Here is a 19,913-nt window from a genome sequence, read left to right on the forward strand (position 1 = left end):
TGTACTTTATATTTTTATATTTTGGTTCAAAGGTTTAGTGATACAACACATATGAATACACATTTTGTAGTATTTATTGGTTTTCTCCTAGACAAGATATAGTATTAAAATGTTAAATGTGTAAACCATACCCTTTTAAAATGATGTACTACTTGATCTTAGAAAAATCTATTTAGCAAAATGGTATTCAAGATTCTTATCTAAGGTGTACTTTTATTATAACCATATAAATGATACAAAATGCTAGAAAATTTCTACAAATAAAATAAGTAACTGATGTAAATTAGGAGAGAATATAATTAGATCAGACTACAAGCATTATACTGTATATTCAACATGTTTTGAATTTTGATTGCACTTACAAGATAAATATAAAGTGCAGATTAAATACATTTTAAGAAACAGAAACAAAGGCACCCAGCCCTGTGATTGTTGCTATAGTTCTGTGTGCCACTCAGGCATGCAAGATTATATAAGACACTCAGTAATAAGGGCGGTGATGTGGGTACTGTGGGTAGAGCCCATCGTAGTGATACTCCCTCCATTGCTCTGTATTCTCCCGGTTTCTTTCAAATTGCTCTGAAAATCGTAAGAAATGGTACAAGACATGACTTCATTGACAGGTTGTTATGTTCTAGATATAATGTAACTTGACTAAAACTGGTTTGTAAATTGAATGTTATTATTTAATGCATTTACAAGACCTGGTGCATGATTTAACTATACCAGAATGCCTCATTCAGTATGCTTTTCAGAGGCATGTTTTTGCAATCTAGATTGGCTACCTAATGACCTCCACGTTCCATAAACTCTGTGACATTAAAAGCTTTGAATGGATTACCTCCAGCACATTTTTCATATTGTACTCAGGTGAGTAGGCATCCTGATATTTTTGAAAATTACTCGCATCCAATCTCATTTCATACATCAAGAGTTCACTTATTCAATTTTTTTACCATGGACTAATTGTAGTTCTTGGTTTCCTTTATTTGTGGCTGATTATAAAGACATTACCAATTTTTTTCATTTATATTCTATTTTCAAGTTTTTGCAGTATATAGAACAAACCAGTGCATTTTTTTTCCCAAAAATGGATAGCAATAAAAACACCCATTATGTTTATGTTTTTACAGAATAAGGAAATCTGAGTAACTTTTAAAAACCCTTGTAATTCCAAAGGGACAACTACATTTGTATGTTTATTTATTTTACTATAAGCTTTGGTATTGCAGCTTGTGTTACTTTTCAAGTTCTACACTGCCATGTGTAAAACAGCAGGTTCTGATTGTGTGGTTTAGTGTGCTATTTCACTCATCAGATGCTGATTACTCCTCTAGACAGCAGAAGCTTATTAATGGGCCTGTGGGATTTTTTTTTTTCCTTAGGACTTTGGAGCCAAACTAATCAGAGCAAGAGCCACGTCTCACCATTTCGGGTTTCCTCCAGATGGTTCTCGTACTCATCGCTCTGTTCATCATAGTACTCCCTCCTGCGCTCAGAGGCAGCCAACTGCAACTTATGCTCCGCTGCAGGGAAAGAAAGCATTATTTTGACTTGTTAGGTAAACACTGAAGCTGACTTTAATTTGATTTGATGTTTTTTTTTAAGTGGCTGATGAGTTGAAGGTAAACTGAAATGGCACAGTCTAAATTGCCTCCATAAACTATTATAACAAACAGAACAATTACTATGGCTCATTAATTGAATAAAGAATTGTAGAATTATACACAAATGTCCATTTGGGTTGATTTGCCTACTGTGGGCAACCTGAAGCCAAGCACGGCATTCAGTTCAGGCATTTTCTAGTCACTTGGCTACACACAGCATCCACTTTGATACACTCAATACAGCTCATATGTAAAAATACCACATACATATAAATGGCACTTAATTTTACACATAACTGGAGTAAGGTGTATGCAATACTCAGTGAAGTAAGTGAACCTTTTGGGTGTAGTTCCCAAGTCACAACAAGTACTTGAGGGCCAGACACCAATACATTATTTTAGAGCTCCAATGTAAATTTACACTTGGTTGCATAACTGAAGCAGGGTATAATCTGACAGCTATAGTTGTGACACTTTAATTTTTCAGGGTAATTGATGTGATCATTTTTGTTTACTTTTTTAGGAATTTCTGAAAGGTTTCCAGTGCTTAGTGGTTGGAAGCATTGCCATTTAATACCTCTAGTAGTGTTCTGTGCCATGTTTGCTTAGGTTAAAAGCTGCTTCTGATTCCATTTGATAATGCCAGTATTTTACATTTCAAAACAATGCACTGGTTGAAGCAAAATGATTCATTGTGCCGGCCCCTTTTTGGTTAGTGGTAATTATTATAATGATCTTAATCTTACCACATGTTGACCAACAGAATTAATTATTTTGGTTAGAAATTACTGTTTAATATGGTGCACAAGAAAATTGCTGCAACTTTAATGGAAGTGATGTCAATAGTAGGATAAGCACTTAGCTTACCGCTAACATTTTAGAAGTTTGGAATGAAGTTGTTACCATTACTTGCATGAAGTTAAAATTCCTTTACTACCACAACAGTTTTGTGACATAACAGGCATACATGTTTGCTATGGCTTTCAATGTAAAGGTATTCTTGATTTTAATATTCTTTTAATTTATCCTCTTTTGAAATCGCACCATCTCAATGTTAAAATTTTATGTTTGTAGACAAGACTAAATATCATTCAAATCAATTCCTGATACTTCTAACTGATACCACCCAAATAAGGATGAGGAACTATACATTCTGAGAAAGAAGCCATGGGCTTAGGTTTGACTTCGGACACCCCTGGTTTAGTCAGTGATTTAGGTTAAGTTTATATAAAACTTTTTACAACACAAAATTACAACAGATAATCCCAAGCTTTTAGTGTTACTTTGAAAACCATGCCCTCAAAACTCCATGGCTATGCTGGACATCTGCATGTCTTCTTAGAAGCTTTTTAAATTGGAGATTCTTTTCTGTTCTTAATGCTTGGTTGTAGACAATTATGTTTGAGGAAATTCACTAGGTTTCACTTAAAGTTTTGGTTAGGTCACTTTAATCATTTTAAAATAAAATAAATGTAATAAAAAACATTTACTTGCTAGTTTTGAAAAAAAAAATATGGGTGAAAATTGATCCATTGTAGCTTAACTACAAATCAGAGGCTTGTAGGTAGGTAACTCGTAGGTAGCCAGAAGCTGGATCAGTTAGCAAAAAATATTAGTGTTATTAATTCAGCTAATTTACAATTTGTAAAATAGGGGAGATGCGTATGTTTGAGGCAGTAAAGGAACGGTTTGGCCTTCTGTAGGAGTGTCTTTTTTTTCTTTCTTTTTTTTTTGCACACACACAAAGATTAAATTTATTTTTTATCTTTGCTTTTTCGGATGAGTGGGAGATGGGACTGCTTCATTCTGACAGCTGCCAGAATACAAAGAGAACTTTAAAATCTGGCCCGATCATTAAGGACAGTATTAATCTGGCTTCTATTTTCTCTCTGTCCTGTATTCGCACATTCCACTCTCAGCTCCAGCTGCTTCTTTTTCTCCAGTCTGCATTCTGCAGCATCCTCACACACACCCACATACTAGCTTGAAAATAAAAAGTGTGTGCGTGTGTTTATACGTGTGTGCGTGTGTATACATATGTGCATGTGTGTGTGTGTGCCGGCTACCTTGCTCCTCATGGCTAAGCAATTCCACACTGTCCTGGTGATCCTCTTGGCCAACTTTCCTCTTTCTTTTGCAATACTCACAACCATTCCCACACTTTGACACTACAAGTGTTCTCTACCCGTCATACCTCCCAACTGATTAATAAAGTTACCTTAAATGCTTCCCTCACTTAAGATCAGTAGCCTCCAGCTATTGTATCTATTTCATATAAATAAGTAAAGGAATCACCCCTGTGATTTAATGCTTAAAAATATGTTATACATCTGACACGTCTTGGTTAAGAAGGGACAGATCACAATGAAACTCACCTACATACTCTGCGTATAATTTTGGGGACCTGCGGCTTCGGCGCTTGAAAAAGTTTGATGCATCTGATGGTGGAACAAAAACCTTCTTAGGTCCTACAGGATAGAATGATTAAAGAAAGATTAAACAGATCACATGCAGTTTTTTTTTTTCTTGAGAGCTCTTTTTTTTCTTTTCCTCTGTTAATGTTTTAATACACTATTTTACCAGAATTCTGTGGACCCCTGAACAATCACATACCATACAGTTTTTATTTGTTGAATATTACATTCAGGATTTATCTCCCAGTGCTTGTATAATAACCGCCACTCTTCTGGGAAGGCTTTCCACTAGATTTTGGAGCGTAGCTGTGGAGTGTTTCCAGCAGATGGTTTTGGATAGTATTGAAAAGTTGATAATATAATGCTGGACCCCTATATATATATATATATATATATATATTAATTATTATTATACAGTTCCTAATTCATACTTGTCATTTACTTCTTGCTGATGTCAGTAGTACTGGAAAAACAGATAAGACACACAAATGCCTTGTGTACAAGAGACATGAGATACATGCGCTGTGTGCAGGAATCTGTTGGGTTCGTCCCCTTCCTCAGCCGGGACTTCTCCAAATCATTTTATAAAAGTCATTCTAATTTTCAAAAACAATGCTGTCCTGATTATGTATTTTGGGGCATTTCGGGACATTGTCACTATAGTGCTTTTATATGATAATGTCATGCAGCGTTTGGGCTCCTCCTCCATTGTTTTCATTCAGCTGCAAGAGCAGTAGTGAGGTCTGAGACGGATGTTGGGCGAGAAGATCTGGAGTCCCTCAGTTCACTCCAACAGTGTTCAGTGGCAGTAATATTAGAAAACTCAAGTTCTTCCATTCCAATCTTGGCAAATCATGTCTTCATGGAGTATGCCTTGTACACGGGGGCATTGTAATGTCTGAGCTTTTTGGTTCTAGTAAAATAAAATCTTGATGCTATATTATACAACATAACATGCTTTTAAATTTGTAGCAGCAGTTTGAGGAAGACCCACAATTGGGTTTGATGGTTAGGTGACCATATAGTATATATTGGTAGGGACAGACATTCAACTTGTTACCACAAGGAAAATGTTTTAAAAGTTAATTTTAATAATTTAACAAGTTTTGTTTTTAAATATATAAATAAGTGGTTAAATAGTAGGACAAATATTTGTGTGTGTGTGTGTGTGTGTGTGTGTGTGTGTGCTGAACTCACCCTGACTTTCAGCGTCTTTTTCTTTTCCATCCTTCATTGCTGCACTTTCTACCTCAGGCAGCACTAGCAGGAGGGAGGAGGGACGGAAATAGTTTTAATAAGAGAAGAGTTTAGTAAAAATATTGATCTTAGTTTTTGTGGAGAAAATGGAAATCAGCCATCAGCAGAATTTCAGGCAACTATTTTAAAACCTTTATAGGGTTCTCTACAAATGTGCACTATAAACCCATATTTTACTGTACATGTTGCATGTTTAAATGAGATTTGAAAGAAAAAGCTTTTAATCAAAATGAGCAAATGTAGCAACCACCAACTTAATTAATTAAATAATTAGGATAGTCATGTTTTTACACCATCTCACTAACTACTGTTTATTGTAGATTCTTCATATTTAATACACTGTTTAATCGTCTACTTAATAATCTAAGACCTGTGCACACTTCAAAGTGAGAGCATGCACTCCATCATATTTAGAAGTCTCTGGAATAAGACATTAGGGGCAAAGGAAAAAGAAAATACTTGCCTTGCAAGAATTACGTTCAAGCAGTACCTTTTTAAAAATGTTTAAAAGTACATTTCTGACTGCATTTATTTTATTATTAGTCTTATTTATGCTATGAATATATTTTTTGATTATCATCTAATAATTATATAAATATTGACCTCTTTATAAACATTTTAAATGTTCATATATACACACACACACACACAAACATTTTAAATGCTCAGGTGCTATATGAATAAACTTTGAATAAGGCACTCACCAGTTAGGATGAGGACGATGGGGAGCAGGCCAAGCAGAACTATGTGCACCCGGGCCATGGCTCAAGCAGAGTGTGTTGTGTGAGAGTTTGTGCTGCAGGTAGCATACAGCAGTAAGTCTTGGCAGAAGGTATAAGAGAGGAAGGGAGGGAGAGAGAAGAAGGGAAGAGTGGGAGGGTATGAGATGTAATTCTACAGATCCAGGGGACACAGAAGTGGCAAGAGAAGCGGGGGAGAGACTGATGGGGTATAGAGGAAGGAAGCAAAAGAAAAGGTGAAATGATAAAGAACTGATGATAGTAAATTGGCAAGACTCGATGTATGGTTGCAGAATCTTTGATATGAAGCTTTGATTCCTACTTTTTTTTTACGTCATTGATTTTCAGATGGCATTTTATAGAATATTTATCAGCTGTGCGCCTGATATGAGGTTTGAATGCAGCTGTTTGTTGAGTAGGAAATTAGTTACACTCAGTTTATAACTTGAAAGTTGTTTTTGTACCTAAGCACTCACAACCACCTACATTCACTTAAAAGCAGACTGAGAGTAGAGAGCCCTTGTGTGATGTGCCATGACCTCAAATCACAGTTCTACTTACAGTGATGGTAATGTATAAAATACTTCTGACTTCTATCTACACACTCCACACACTAAAACTGCTTGAATGCACAGAAATCTGCAGGTTTAAAAGGATGAAAAAGGTTAAAGAAAGGAAAAAAATTTGGAAAATGCTTGCACATTTCAGGTTTAAAGGCAGACCGCCTTAATGTCTGCGTCACATGGCAGTATTTACCAATTTACAGACAGAAACTCAGGGAAGGAAATTAGAGGAGATTTTTTTTACCCTAAAGCCATCCGAGAGTGGTGTGATTTATATGTGTGTATGTAAAAAAAACTGACACATACTATATAACTGCATACATGGCAGTTAGTTTATCACAGAATGTTTTGAAAATGGTTTCCATACTTTTTCACAAAACAAACTGTATTCATGGAAGATAAGAGCAAGAGAGAAACATAAAGACATTAAACAGATGGGCTATAAGAGAATATGGATAGAGAAAGAGGACTGCTAAGAGTTGTGACAGAGTCACAGAGAGTAATCGTTCCTGAAAGTATTAACCTAGTGTACTTCTCACGTAGGTGGACATATAAGCTGTTTTTATTATGCAAAATAGATGCTTCTGTTTTAATATCTTTTACCGTTTTAATCCCTTATTAATTCAGCCATAATGTATACAATTACAGGGTGCAAATCAGTGTTTTTTTTCCCCTCTATGAAAGGTATCTTATGACTTTAAACAATTTTTGCACTTTGTGTTTATGCTTGAATGCCTTTAGGTATTTTCTTTGGTATGTTGCCTGCATGAGATCGGAAGCAGTAATAACATCTCCTACTGCACACATGCAGATCTTAGTATAAAAACAGAGCTTGTGGAAATATTACTCTGAGAGCAAGATGGATTTTTCTTTTCAGCGTATTAGTGAGGTTCCAGGCAACAATTTGACACATCAGCAAGAGTAGCTCAAGACCATCGATTTTTATTTTTTAGGACAAAATTAATAACAACACAACTTCAACAAAATAGACATGAAAGTATATCATACTTGTCAATAGTATGCTATAAACTATTAACTTAATTTTTAAGGCAACATATAGGCTATTAACAGTTCAATACCGTATTGCTGGAAGGATGAATAAAACTATGCATACAATTAAATTTTTAATTCCACAACTGCCCATTGATTTTATTACACAGATGCAGTAGAGAAAAGAGCTGGTTGAAAACTGTCAAAGAGTTGACCTTGCACTTTAAACAATCCTGCACTTTGTGTGTGTGTCTCTCCTGTTTACAATAAAATCAATAACAGCAAATGCTAATTATCCATAACACTACTGAATTCATACAAATACACAATCATTTTCTTCTTTTTCCAATGTAGAAGGTGTGGAGTTAATGCAAAATGTGTTCTGATTAAAAGCCTTCAGTTTACTTACTGTACTAACATTATCCACTTGAATAAGTGTGGAAAGCAGCAGCGTGTTTTAAATAGAGATGTGAAGCTCTGTGCTCTAGGCATAGTCATATGCAAATAAATAGGAAGAAAAACATTACCAGAAAAACTCTCATTCTCCAGTATACTCAGTAAAACCCAACAGCTGTTTTACTTACAAAACAAAAATGTCATAAGCAAAGATGCTTTTAAAATCATTTCTACATAAAATAAACTTCTATAAAGAGTAGTAAAAACTCTGCTTGAAAATGATCAGTAGAGTTAGATAATGATTTGTGCAGTTCTATAAGTAAAACAGCTGTAGGTTTTATTGAGTGTGCTGGAGAATATGAGCACCTCCTGTTAACTTTTGTCACACCTGCTTTGCTCACACACAGTCTCTATCCCTCACAGCATGCACCATGCCCCCTCCTCCCCTCACCAGTACTGCTGATCAGGGCAAATGACTGAGAAGGGCACTATTCCAGCAAAGCAGTTGGCCCGGATAAGGTCTTCCCAAGAATGCTGAGAGCTGTCCTAAAGAACCAGGTGAGCCCTTTCAGCACATTTTTAACGTGAGTTTGCAGGAAGGAAAGGTTCCTGACCACTGAAAAATACATTTTATTTTCATCCATGTCCCTAAGAAAAGCTGCTAATGATTTCAGGCCAGTGGCGTTGACTTCTCACATTATGAAAACCTTTGAGTGACTGATTCTCAATCTCTTCAGACCTCAGATCTGCTCTGGTTCCCCTGCAGGGAGAAGGATGGTATTGACAATGCTATCCCATACCTGCTTCATCAGGCCTACTCCCACCAAAACAAAGGAAAAGGTGCTGTGAGAATCAAATTCTTTGATTTGACCTGTATTAAAGGTTATGCTACCGGGAGACCATAATATTTCAGGATAAAAGACAGAGGACTTCTCAGAGGACTGTACTTTCCCCCTTCCTCTCTACTTCTTACTTAAAGTACAGCTTAGAGTGAACATGCAGAAGTTCTTTGATGACATTGTCATTGTGAAGTGTATCAGTAATGGACAGAAGTAGGAAGAAGGATATGTGCCTTGAGGAGGATTTCGTGAACTGGTGTAGGTCAAATCATCTCCAGCTGAACACCTCTAAGACCACGGAGATGAGAAACTTGCCAAGCAGAAGAGGCTGTTCAGTGGCAGACGTCTGTCACAGAGCAGCCCTGTGAGGGGACGTGATTGGGATTAATAATCATGATGGTCCCTCTGCTGCTCGTCATTCTCAGGTATACATGCAGCTCTCCTTTCTCAACAGACTCACTGCTCACAGTCATATTTATTTCCTCAAGTACTCAAATCTGCCAAGGCTTTGAATACCTCAGTGTTGCACCACTCACTTTTTGCACTGCTTTCACTTTCAATTGCTACATCTCAATTTGCAATAGCCTACCCACTGAATATTTATCCTCATTAGCTTAATTTGCACATAATCTTCTAGTCATTTCTACTGAAGCATGGGTCATCTTTTTTTTTAATTCTTGAACACTGTATGATGAAGGAAGGCACAAAAAAACCTTTACCATTAAGAGCTTTCAAGCACACTTATCCAAATGATAGAGACAGATAGCGCACACCCAAATCTCTTATCTTTTAAACATCAGAACTTTTTCATAAATGTTGGACAATTAATTCAAACACAGTTACCCTGCCTCACTTACAAGTTGAATAAAAGTGTTTAAATGAATCAAATGAATGTAGTTATTCACTTATCCTATGTTCCACTACAAATACTGACAATTTTGAACTATTTTCCAAGGAACTGGATGACTGAACTGTTCTCACAGTTATACCCGAGTTACATTATGTCAGCCCCATGGGCATCCAATCGATCCATGCTGAAACAAAGAAATCTTGCTTATGTAGCTGAAACCATTATCACTCAGTAAGTTGTCAAATAATCTTTAATGCAAAGTGTATACAAAACAGATGTTCCAATATGTACAGATACAATGAGAATTAAAACTATTTATTTGCATTTAAGATTATTAACACACACAATAACAGATGTATTAAGAATCTTCTTATGAGAAGGCAACTGTAATCTACTATAATGTTGTATTTTTATTCACCTGTTGATTGGAGACTTATCCATGGTTTTTGCACTTATTTATTTATGCTATTTCCTAGTGTTTATGCACAGACTATTTTCACTCTTACATACCCACCCTGTTTTGAAGTGAGGATTCTGTAATCAACAATTATGCTGCCACCTAGTGATCCCAATCAAGGCTGCAAGATTAATAGTAATCTTTGCTTGACTTTTCCAACACCCTGAAAATTTGCAGTCAGTTGACACTGATTGTTGACACAATCACCCCTACTTGCTAAGGCCTGAGAGTTTGGACTTAAATCACTCCAGATTGCCTGCTTTTCACAAGCGTTTCTCTGCAAAACCCTATACATTTCAACATAATGTGCATCAAGACTGGTGTATCCATCCTGTTATCCTCATTGTCACTTTTGTTTCTACTAAGCTTATCTAAGCAACCGTTAGGGCACACTGCAAACAGTAGCTTGAGTAATCTTAAGTAGTGTGATTGTGGAATAATGGGCAAACCAGAAATTAGATCAAAATGAAGCAATCTTCATACACAAGTCTTTGTTATGGAGACAGGAGTATCAAAGGCAAACCTACAGGAAAAATAACAGTGCATGCAAAAGCAGCCCAGCTTGTGTTGTGTGAGGGTCAAATTATTAGCCTACATCAAGCAAGTATTAAAATTAGTTTGAAAAACTAAGTTTAATTTTATTTTATTTTTTTTAGTTTAAAATGAGTTTTTCTTCCCTGATGGTACAGGCATATTCCATATTCTGGGAGCATGAAGAATCATTTTCACACATGAATTGTCAAAACCACATTGTCAAATCTAAAGGCAGCTGAATGTAATATTTAAGATTTTTTTTTTTTGACTGTCAGTGTATTTGTCACAACACTCAATAAGATATGTACTCACTAAAATGCTTTAGGATGGTGATGTGTGTGTGTGTGTGGGGGTGTGTGTGTGTGTGTGTGTGTGTGTGTGTGTGTGTGTGTGTGTTTTCAGTTTTGTCCAGATGTAAAGAAGTATTCTTTATAATAAGTATTTAAGGAAAATAAATATTTACTCTTATCAGGAGGAAAAGTGTAGAAATCACTCTAGAAATAACATCTTTAGAATTTAGACAAATAATTTTATAAAGTACTCATACTCGTACATAAAAATACTCCTTAGGTTGTCTTGAATTTAAAGACCTTCTAGATATTTTTGTCTACTTAGCCAGTATATCAACTATTATTATTATTATGAACACACCCATTTTTAATGTTTTTGGTATATGGTTTAATATGTGGTCAGGAAGTTTTCTTTAAAATTAAAGCCACTTGGTTGATGCTGAAATTCATACAATTGTAAGTATATCTTAAGTGTCCAAATACTGTTGCGGCTGTATATAACAAAAAAATTACACAATTCTACTTTAGCTATTTCGGTCAGCTTCAAGCTCCATATTAGTGTTTCCTTTAAATTAACACCAAGTCATATAGTAAATTACCTTTATTTTCCCATAATTAAAATAAACTATAAATGTCAAAGTGTTGAATTAATAAGAAAATATACCATACAATTGATTTTTTTCTACTGCAAACAGAACTATGTGAAATTGAAATTAGCACAATTTCTCAATAGGTTCATACTTTCAGTTTGAATGTGGTCGATGCACTTAAACAGAAACCATTTTTTTTTGTGGCAAGCAGATTTGATTTGGCTTACATTTGACCTCATTTTGATGTATTGTGCCATTCCCGCACACTTTCTGACGAAAGAAGGCACAAAATTTTCTTTACCATTAAGTTCTAAGCTCTCAGACATACTTTAACTGTCTCTATCCATATGCACAATTTTTTTTAAATCTTTTGAACATCAAAAAAAATCCTAAATGGTAAACAAGAGATTCAAACAGTTACAGATATTATAGTGTTGAAGTAGCAGCTTTGTACCTACAGTATTTTCTACACTATTAGGCCATCATTAAGGTAGCTTCATTGTATAAACCATAGCCTCCTGGACAACATTATTAGACTCTGTTTTGTACTGTCAGTCGTTCTTCTAAATGTATGTTATTGCATTAACACACAAACATTTCATGTGATCACAGTGATGTCCTTTCTCCTTGTACCAGACGTCCCCTAAGAGCCCAGGTGTCCTACAAGCACAGAAAAAAACACAAGGTGGTTCATATTTATTCATGAATAAAGCAACATCAGTGTGGATGCTGACATGGACAGTGCCGTCCAGGAAACCAACCTGGAAGGAAACAGTAGCATCACTCCCAAATCTTTTGCGAGCAATCTCTTCCACCTCCTTACTGATGTTCTCCTGAGTTGTTCCATCCACATCAATGTACTGACAATCAGCACTGGCATAGTGACAGGAGATTGCCTAAAACAAGCGCACACACACACACACACACACACACACACACACACACACACACACAGACATTTAATTAATTCCTTATAATCAAGGGTAATGACTCATGTTGTAGTGAATGTTTTTTGGTATTAGGTTTTACTCATACAAATATTACTGAGTCATGATTATATTTTAACTCAGTATGGATGTTTAATGGATTTGTAAAAACCAGCCCTGTCTGAACAAGATGGAATATGCAGAGAAGTGCACATCAAATGATGGACATGACAAAAATGATCTCGTGCAATCTGTAAGTGATTGGACAGTGACATTTTTTTCGTGATTTAAACATTGCAGTGAGCACTCTGGGTATGAAATAGAAGATACAACAAAAAGTTACAACGCAAATTATCAAGTTCGATCCAAGGACTGTCTTTACCTTTCGAAAGCCCTGTGTCTGGTTCCTTCCTGAGCCGTGGATAAGCAAAGGATGAAAAAACACTGTGTCTCCTTTTTCCATTTCCAGGTGCACTCGTGGATGGTTGAGGTTGTAGTTTCTAATGCCATGGTACATTTTGTTTACCCCACCCTGAGAAGAGAGGAGCTTCATGTGTTTAGAGGGAATATCATTCGCACACACACTTATTGTGCCTTGCAAAATTATTCACACTATTTGAGCTTCTCCACATTCTGTCGCGTTATATACAGAAATGTAAATGTATTTTATTGGGATTTTAGACCAACACAAAGTGCCACATAATTGTAAAGTGGCAGAAAACCGCTAAATGATTTTCAAATTCTTTTCTTACTAATTAAAATCTGAAAGGTGTGGGGGGATTTGTATTCCTTCTTTACTCTCGTGAAGTCCAGTGAAGCCCTAAGAGGTTTGTACAGGGGAAAGAACACTCACTAACGTGTTGTATTCCCATGGTGTAACCGTACACTCAAGGTTCTATCTATTTTAACAAAGATTAACAAACATGAAAGCTGCAATATTAATAGTAATCTCTGCTTGACTTTTCCAACACCATAAAAATTTCCACTGTCAGTTGACACTGATTGTTGACAATCACCCCTATTTGCTAAGGCCAGAGAGTTTGCACTTAAATCACTCCAGATTGCCTGCTTTTCACAAGCATTTCTATGCAAAACCCTATACATTTCAACATATTGTGCATCAAAACTGGTGTATCCTTCCTGTTGTCCTCAGTGTCACTTTTGTTTCTACTAAGCTTATCCAAGCAACCGTTAGGGCACACTGCAAACAGTAGCTTGAGTAATCTTATGTAGTGTGATTGTGGAATAATGGAGGTTCCCAAGTAGACTAGTGGCCCAGGTTTGACTCCTAGTAAGGGAACAAGGCCAGCTGCTTGGGGTTTAATGAGCAAGCGCACACCTGGTGCACCGTGGGGAGGGTTGTGTTCAAAAACCTGTGCCACATAAAGTATATGCTGAGGTGGTAACCCATATCTAGTCACCATTGGAAATGGGCAGCAGCAAAAAAGAGAAATATCAAGCTTGTAGTACTTCGGTTGATAAAAGAGGTAGACATGTGACTGTGTCATAGCAAGAACTTTAAGTGATCAGTCTCTTAAAGAAATATTATTTGCTATTTCTGAGGATAATTTTCCTGCTCCAGTAAAAAGTAATTCATTAGTCAGGTACTTGTGCTTACCACTGCGACTCAGCCCTATAGAGCCCTAAACCTTTTCTTTCCCTTTCTCTCACCTCCCACTCCGGGTAGACATGCTCCTGCAGGGATCCCTTATGCGTGCCAGGCAGCACAACCAGGCAGCCATTCTGGCGGGTTATTTTCTCCATTGCTGTCCAGGAACACACGATGCGATCAGCTGGCCGGAACGGGAAGTAGTGCAGGTCCTGGTGCATGGGGTGGCGAGAGGTCTTCTTTCCTGAGACACAACATGTACAGCTCAACACTATTGCTCTGAGATTACATCTTGGTAAAAAAAAACAACAACAACTGATGTACATGTTAGTATGTGTGCACGTTACCTGTATCAGGGGGTTTGTTGATGAGCATGGTGTGCATAGCCATGATATTGGGACCCGTAAAACACTCAACATACTTTAGAATCTGTTACAAAGTAACAAGGCAAATTTGTCACAATGCCTTCTAAAGCTAAAGCAAAAAAGTTTAAAGCTTTATCTGTTTTAATCTACTGAAGATGCAAACATTATAGTGTTTGTGTGTGGACCTGAGGCAGAGTACAATAGCGGAACAGCTCCGGATCCTCTTGGTAGTCCTGAAGTTTTGTCACAGCCTTCTCCCCCTGCACAAACTCAGACTTGGCGATGGTCACATCTTTCATTATTACCAAGCCAGGAATCTTCACATCTCTTTTACAAATATGCTCAAACTCTTTCCTGTAGGTACACACACATTTATAAGTTATTTGCTTTAAAGCACATGCATTTTTAAAGTACACAATTACAAACATGGCATTTGCATAAAATAAGCATGTGTACTTTCCATGCACATATTAAGGTTTACCAAGTAAAAATCAAGAAAAAAGGGTGTGTATGCACACTTTTGCTTGTGCTTGCAAAAAAATATGCTTAAAAAACAGAATATTTTTAAAGGCTAAAGTACTCAAAGCTAGGTTAATCAGTACTAACATAATAAGTTCTGACAATTTTGAGGTAAAGGAACTGGCTGACTGAACTGATCTCCCAATTATACCTGAGTTATAATATGTCCTACAATAATGTAGCGTATTCAAAATATATGTTCTGATATGTACAGATACAATAAGAGTTAGGACTCTATTTATACACATTCAAGACTATGAATACACAAAATAATGTTTACAGATGTGTTAAGATTTTTTCTATGAGTGGGCTATTGTAATCTACTCTAAAACTGCTTTTTTTATTATTAATTTGTTGATAAGAGACTCATTTATGCTTTTTATACTTATTTATTTTTGCCCTTTACTTTGGACTACCCACCCAGTTTTGAAGTGAGACTCTTGTAATCTGATAAACAACAATTATGCTGCCACCTGGTGTTCACCATAAAGGCTGCAATATTAATATTGTAGTAATTTTCCAAGTCATAAAAATGTCCACTGTCAGATGACATTGATCCTGACACAATCATACGCTTAGTATTTTACATTTAAGTCGACCCAGCAGCTTGCCTGTCAGAACTGTTTTTAGAAAAACCCTATACATTTCAACATAATGTGCATCCTTCCTGTTGTCCTCAGAGTCACTTCTGTTTCTACTAAACATAATTAAGAAACTAGTAGCTGACACTGCTAACGGTAGCTTGAGTAATCTTAAATAGTGTGCTTGTGGGCTTGCCTAAATCTATTGATGTCCTCTTCAGAAACCAGATTTTTGATCAGAATAAAACCATCTTCTTCATATGCAAGTCTCTGTTCTGGAGAAAGGACATCTGTATCAAAGGTGAACCTACAGGCAAAATAACACAGTAGATGCAAAGGTCATCACATAGCAAAAAGAACAATGTATGTTTTATGGCATGATACTCTGCTGGACAAACAAAGACACAATGTCAGTAGGGTCAAATTATTGGCCTACATCATTGTAATGCATAAAATTGATAATGGTAGATCGTCAACGTTGTGGAAGAGTGACTGTGATAGTGTAGTCTCATTGTAAAAACAAAACAGTGTGACAATAGGAAAACCACCTGTTACTCAGGCCAATGAGAAAAAAGTCAACTTGCTAAGAAGAATAAAGTTTGAATTTTGGAGCAGTTGAAAAAATCATGTGGTCTGATGAGTCCAGATTAACACTATTTCAGCTGTAGTCAAAACTAAAGGCAGTGTAAAATTGCTGTAATATTAAAGTGGGTGTCTTTTCTGGCCGGCAGTGTATTTGTTACAACGCTCAATAAGATTTGTACTTACTGAAATGCTTTAGGATGGTGATATGTGAGGTTTTGAGCAGATGTAAAGGATGTGTGCTTTATTACAAGTATTTAAGGAAAATAAATGTCTTCTCTTACGTCTTTTCCTACTCCTGTCTGAATGCACATAGATTTGGGCCAAATCCTAAATCTTATGTTTTTTTACAAAGATTTTCTTCATGCTTTACATATAATATACAATATACAGTGTTGGCCAAAAGCATTGAGACAAAAGTGAAATTCCTACGGAATTCCTGTCTCATTTACTCAACATGCATTTTGAGGAACACTGTTACTTTTTTCCCCCCAAAATAACATAACTGCATTCGACAAAAAATAAAATACGGAACTCTTGCTGAAAGACGGAACTTATTTGTCTGGAAAATAATGTCACAGACTGTCTGTTTCTACCAGGTTGCCAAGAGGCAAAGGTTGACGTTTAAACTACCCAACTACATAAACGTCCTGGCCTTTTCTTGTATAGTGGCTGTGTTCAAGCCTCGGGCTATAGTGCTCGCAGTACACACTGAACCTCGGCAAATTCTCCTCACAAACCTTTCACAAACACATTACCTGAAACATAAAAGGATACCACAGCAACACTGGAACGGTCTAGGTGAAAAAAAATTACATATTTTCCTGGTAATGTCTTCTCTACAGCGATTAGCTTGTTACTTACATATAATATCCAATATACAGTGTTGGCCAAAAGTATTGAGACAAAAGTGAAATTCAATGTTTTAATGCCACATACTGTAAGTTCACAATTCACTTAACACCCAGCTTCAGAAACATCACAACCTTGTTTGGGAACAGCACCATGCAGGCCAGAAGAGCTCTATAGAGGGTGGTGTGATGATCTGAGGGCATAATCTACACCTAGCTCACTGACCTACAATCAATCTACAGCAAGCGGTGCTAAACCAAGGCCACTTCAGCAGTGGACTGTTCTGAGCCGCGGTCAGGAAACGCTTCCATTCCATAAAGGCCAGCACAGAGAGACTTTGGAGGAGCTTCTTAATGCAGGATATTCAGGCCCTCAATCGGAACAGCACATAGGACTAAACTGATCGGACTTGACTTTGTTTTCTTTACACCTGTGTTAGAGCACACTACATTACTCACTACATTACTCATTACAATGCACTTTTGGTCATATCTATTGTTCTTTTTTACACAAAATAAGGACTAACTTGCACTTTAAAACATAGACAATAACACTGCTGCTGACATGCACATCACTTTATTCCATACCTCATGTTGCACTCATGCTGCTACTGTCATACCTACTGTACATGCCATATTTAATTATATTGCATATTCTGCACATCCTGTTTAATCTATATTAATCCATTTTTTGTAACTTTGTAAATTGTAGATTTATACGTTTATCCAAAATTTTGACATTTTAAAATTTACATTTCCCTTTTTTCCTAATGTAATAAAGAAAATCTATCTATTCTATCCTATCTTTTTTTTATTTTTTACTGCATACCATACTTTGTACTGTATAGTCGTGTATGTGAAAGAAAATTTGTTTTTGAATTTGAAAGTAGAAGTCCTGCCACATATTTGTTCCATGTATTAACTAAACCAGGTGGGTTTAATCAGCACAACTCTTCAGCCAGAAGCTTTGTGCAGAGGAGAGAATTATAATACATACAATATTTTGTCTTAATACTTTTGGCCACCACTGTGAATTAAATATTTATTCATTCGTTAACATATACTTAATTATTCATTTATGACTATAAAATCTAAATCTAGTTCTTCCTTTTGCCAGTTAAAAAATTTTTAAACAACAAAAAGTTAAACAATACAAAAGGCACTTTGCTTTAATTAACACTTTAAAAAACGGACAGTTATTCTGAAATAACTACATTTTTGGAGTGTTAATTAATCAATAATATTAATCAATCCAAGCTCAAATAAATCAAGTACAACATGAAATAATCGAAACCATTTCAACCATAATAAAAAAAAAAAAAAAAAAAAAAAAGTGAGGCAGGGTCTTAGTTATTTCTGACAGATGGAGTTAAGATTACAGCAAGTGAAATGTATTTGCCCTTACTCAAGTGGAGTTCCTGTTCCTGTCTCATATACTCAACATGCATTTTGAGTAACGCGGTAACTTTTCTTTCCCCAAAATAGCGTAACTGCAATGCGACGAAAAATAAAAGACGGAACTCATTTGACTGGAAAATAACGTCACAGACTGTCTGTTTCTACGAAGTTGCCAAGAGACAAAGGTTGATGTTTAAACTATCCAACTACATAGACTTAATGGCCTTTTCTTGTATAGCGGCTCTGTCCAAGCCTCGGGCTATAGTGTTCGTCTGTCTCCGGCAGTACACACCGAACCCCGGCGCATCCTCCTGCGCAACTGCGCTAACAAACCCCACACAAACACGTTAGCCGAAACATTAAAGGATACCACAGCAGCACTGGAACGGTCTAGGTGGCTCAGTACAACCTTCAGTCTGTCCGCCGCTCGAAGAGACATGTTAGCCAGAAATGAAAAGAAGACGAAATGAAATATTTTCCTGGTAATGTCTTCTCTACAGCGATTAGCTTGTTGCTAATGTTAGTGCCTCTAACTGCTTATGTAACAGGGTCAAAGTACACAATAAAACTGCCTCGATATGGCGCACACAAAAACACCTGTTTCCTAGTGTTTGTACATTAATGCACAAAAAACAGTGTTTTTAAGTATTTTAGGAGTACAGTGATTTTCGTTAGAAATTTTTCCGTGTGTATGTCCATAGTGTTAATATAGGAATTCAGACATTATCATAGTACTATATAATACAAAAAAAAAAAAAAACGGTTTGGAGCTACACGTGCTGCTCCTGTGCTCCCAGTGATCCAGATCCTGCCCTTTGCTCCTGTTGACTCATCCCTGTGCTGAACTGGACTTCATGTTCATTTAAAGAACTTCTGTTATATTAAACTTTCAGCTGCATAACACACATGATGTTATATAATTTCTATCCGTTATCACCCAAATGAGGATGGGTTCCCTGTTGAGTCTGGTTACTCTCAAGGTTTCTTCCTATTGCCATCTTAGGAAGTTTTTTCTTGTCACTGTCGCCGGTGTCCTCTTCTTGCTCATCAGAGACAATCTCATTATTATCTAGACACATTTTCTCACACATACAAACTTCCAGAATTGTTCTTTTAAAATTTGCTTTTCATTTTTGTGAAGCTGCTTTGAGACAATGACCGTTCTTAAAAGCGCTATGTAAATAAAATTTAATTTAATTGAATAGTAGCATCATAGGACGATATAAAATGCCAGGTACTTTTACTGGTACTTAGTGCATGCCATGGTGAAGACCATGGTACTTGTTGGGTACCAAAGTTTAGCAGGTATCCGAAATGGTATGCTTGTACATATTGTGCCATGATAAATGTGTTAGTAAATACTGCTGGTATTGTATAGTACAATGACTATCATATTACATATCTATTGTTGTTGTTGGTCTTTCGGCTTCTCCCGGCAAGGGGTCGCCACAGCGGAAAACCCAGTCCGCACTACAACTTGGCACAAGTTTTATGCCGGATGTCCTTACTGACCAACCCTCCCATTTTATCCGGGCTTGGGACCGGCACTGCATCC

The 19,913-nt window shown here is 36.5% G+C and overlaps 2 protein-coding genes across 2 annotated transcripts; both read right to left on the reverse strand.

The window, feature by feature from the left end:
* Positions 1 to 278: 278 nt before the first annotated feature.
* On the reverse strand, positions 279 to 6,100 carry ucmaa (upper zone of growth plate and cartilage matrix associated a). The gene is made up of 5 exons (XM_053508116.1): positions 5,983 to 6,100; positions 5,219 to 5,281; positions 3,983 to 4,075; positions 1,428 to 1,526; positions 279 to 579 (listed from the first exon to the last, which is right to left on the reverse strand). Exons 1-5 carry the CDS (start codon positions 6,038 to 6,040, stop codon positions 482 to 484), a joined length of 411 nt encoding a protein of 136 aa, XP_053364091.1. The 5' UTR covers positions 6,041 to 6,100; the 3' UTR covers positions 279 to 481.
* Positions 6,101 to 11,301: 5,201 nt separating this feature from the next.
* On the reverse strand, positions 11,302 to 18,904 carry phyh (phytanoyl-CoA 2-hydroxylase). The gene is made up of 9 exons (XM_053508843.1): positions 18,729 to 18,904; positions 16,296 to 16,351; positions 15,724 to 15,834; positions 14,613 to 14,781; positions 14,410 to 14,491; positions 14,125 to 14,306; positions 12,836 to 12,985; positions 12,289 to 12,423; positions 11,302 to 12,187 (listed from the first exon to the last, which is right to left on the reverse strand). The coding sequence occupies exons 1-9, from the start codon at positions 18,795 to 18,797 to the stop codon at positions 12,134 to 12,136; spliced, it is 1,008 nt and encodes a 335-aa protein (XP_053364818.1). The 5' UTR covers positions 18,798 to 18,904; the 3' UTR covers positions 11,302 to 12,133.
* Positions 18,905 to 19,913: the final 1,009 nt, after the last annotated feature.

The sequence above is a fragment of the Clarias gariepinus genome, chromosome 12 (assembly GCF_024256425.1).
Source record: "Clarias gariepinus isolate MV-2021 ecotype Netherlands chromosome 12, CGAR_prim_01v2, whole genome shotgun sequence".
NCBI classification, from domain to species: Eukaryota; Metazoa; Chordata; class Actinopteri; order Siluriformes; family Clariidae; genus Clarias; species Clarias gariepinus.

What these genes read in the sequence shown, in the direction of transcription:
- ucmaa (XM_053508116.1), bottom strand. Translation starts at nt 6,040, where the DNA reads ATGGCCCGGGTGCACATAGTTCTGCTTGGCCTGCTCCCCATCGTCCTC. An exon ending in AAAAGACGCTGAAAGTCAGG is followed by an intron (nt 4,076 to 5,218) that starts GTGAGTTCAGCA and finishes TCTATCCTGTAG; the next exon opens with GACCTAAGAAGGTTTTTGTT. An exon ending in TCTGGAGGAAACCCGAAATG is followed by an intron (nt 580 to 1,427) that starts GTGAGACGTGGC and finishes TACGATTTTCAG; the next exon opens with AGCAATTTGAAAGAAACCGG.
- phyh (XM_053508843.1), bottom strand. Translation starts at nt 18,797, where the DNA reads ATGTCTCTTCGAGCGGCGGACAGACTGAAGGTTGTACTGAGCCACCTA. An exon ending in CACCATCCTAAAGCATTTCA is followed by an intron (nt 15,835 to 16,295) that starts GTAAGTACAAAT and finishes TTTTGCCTGTAG; the next exon opens with GTTCACCTTTGATACAGATG. An exon ending in GCTATTGTACTCTGCCTCAG is followed by an intron (nt 14,492 to 14,612) that starts GTCCACACACAA and finishes ACTTTGTAACAG; the next exon opens with ATTCTAAAGTATGTTGAGTG.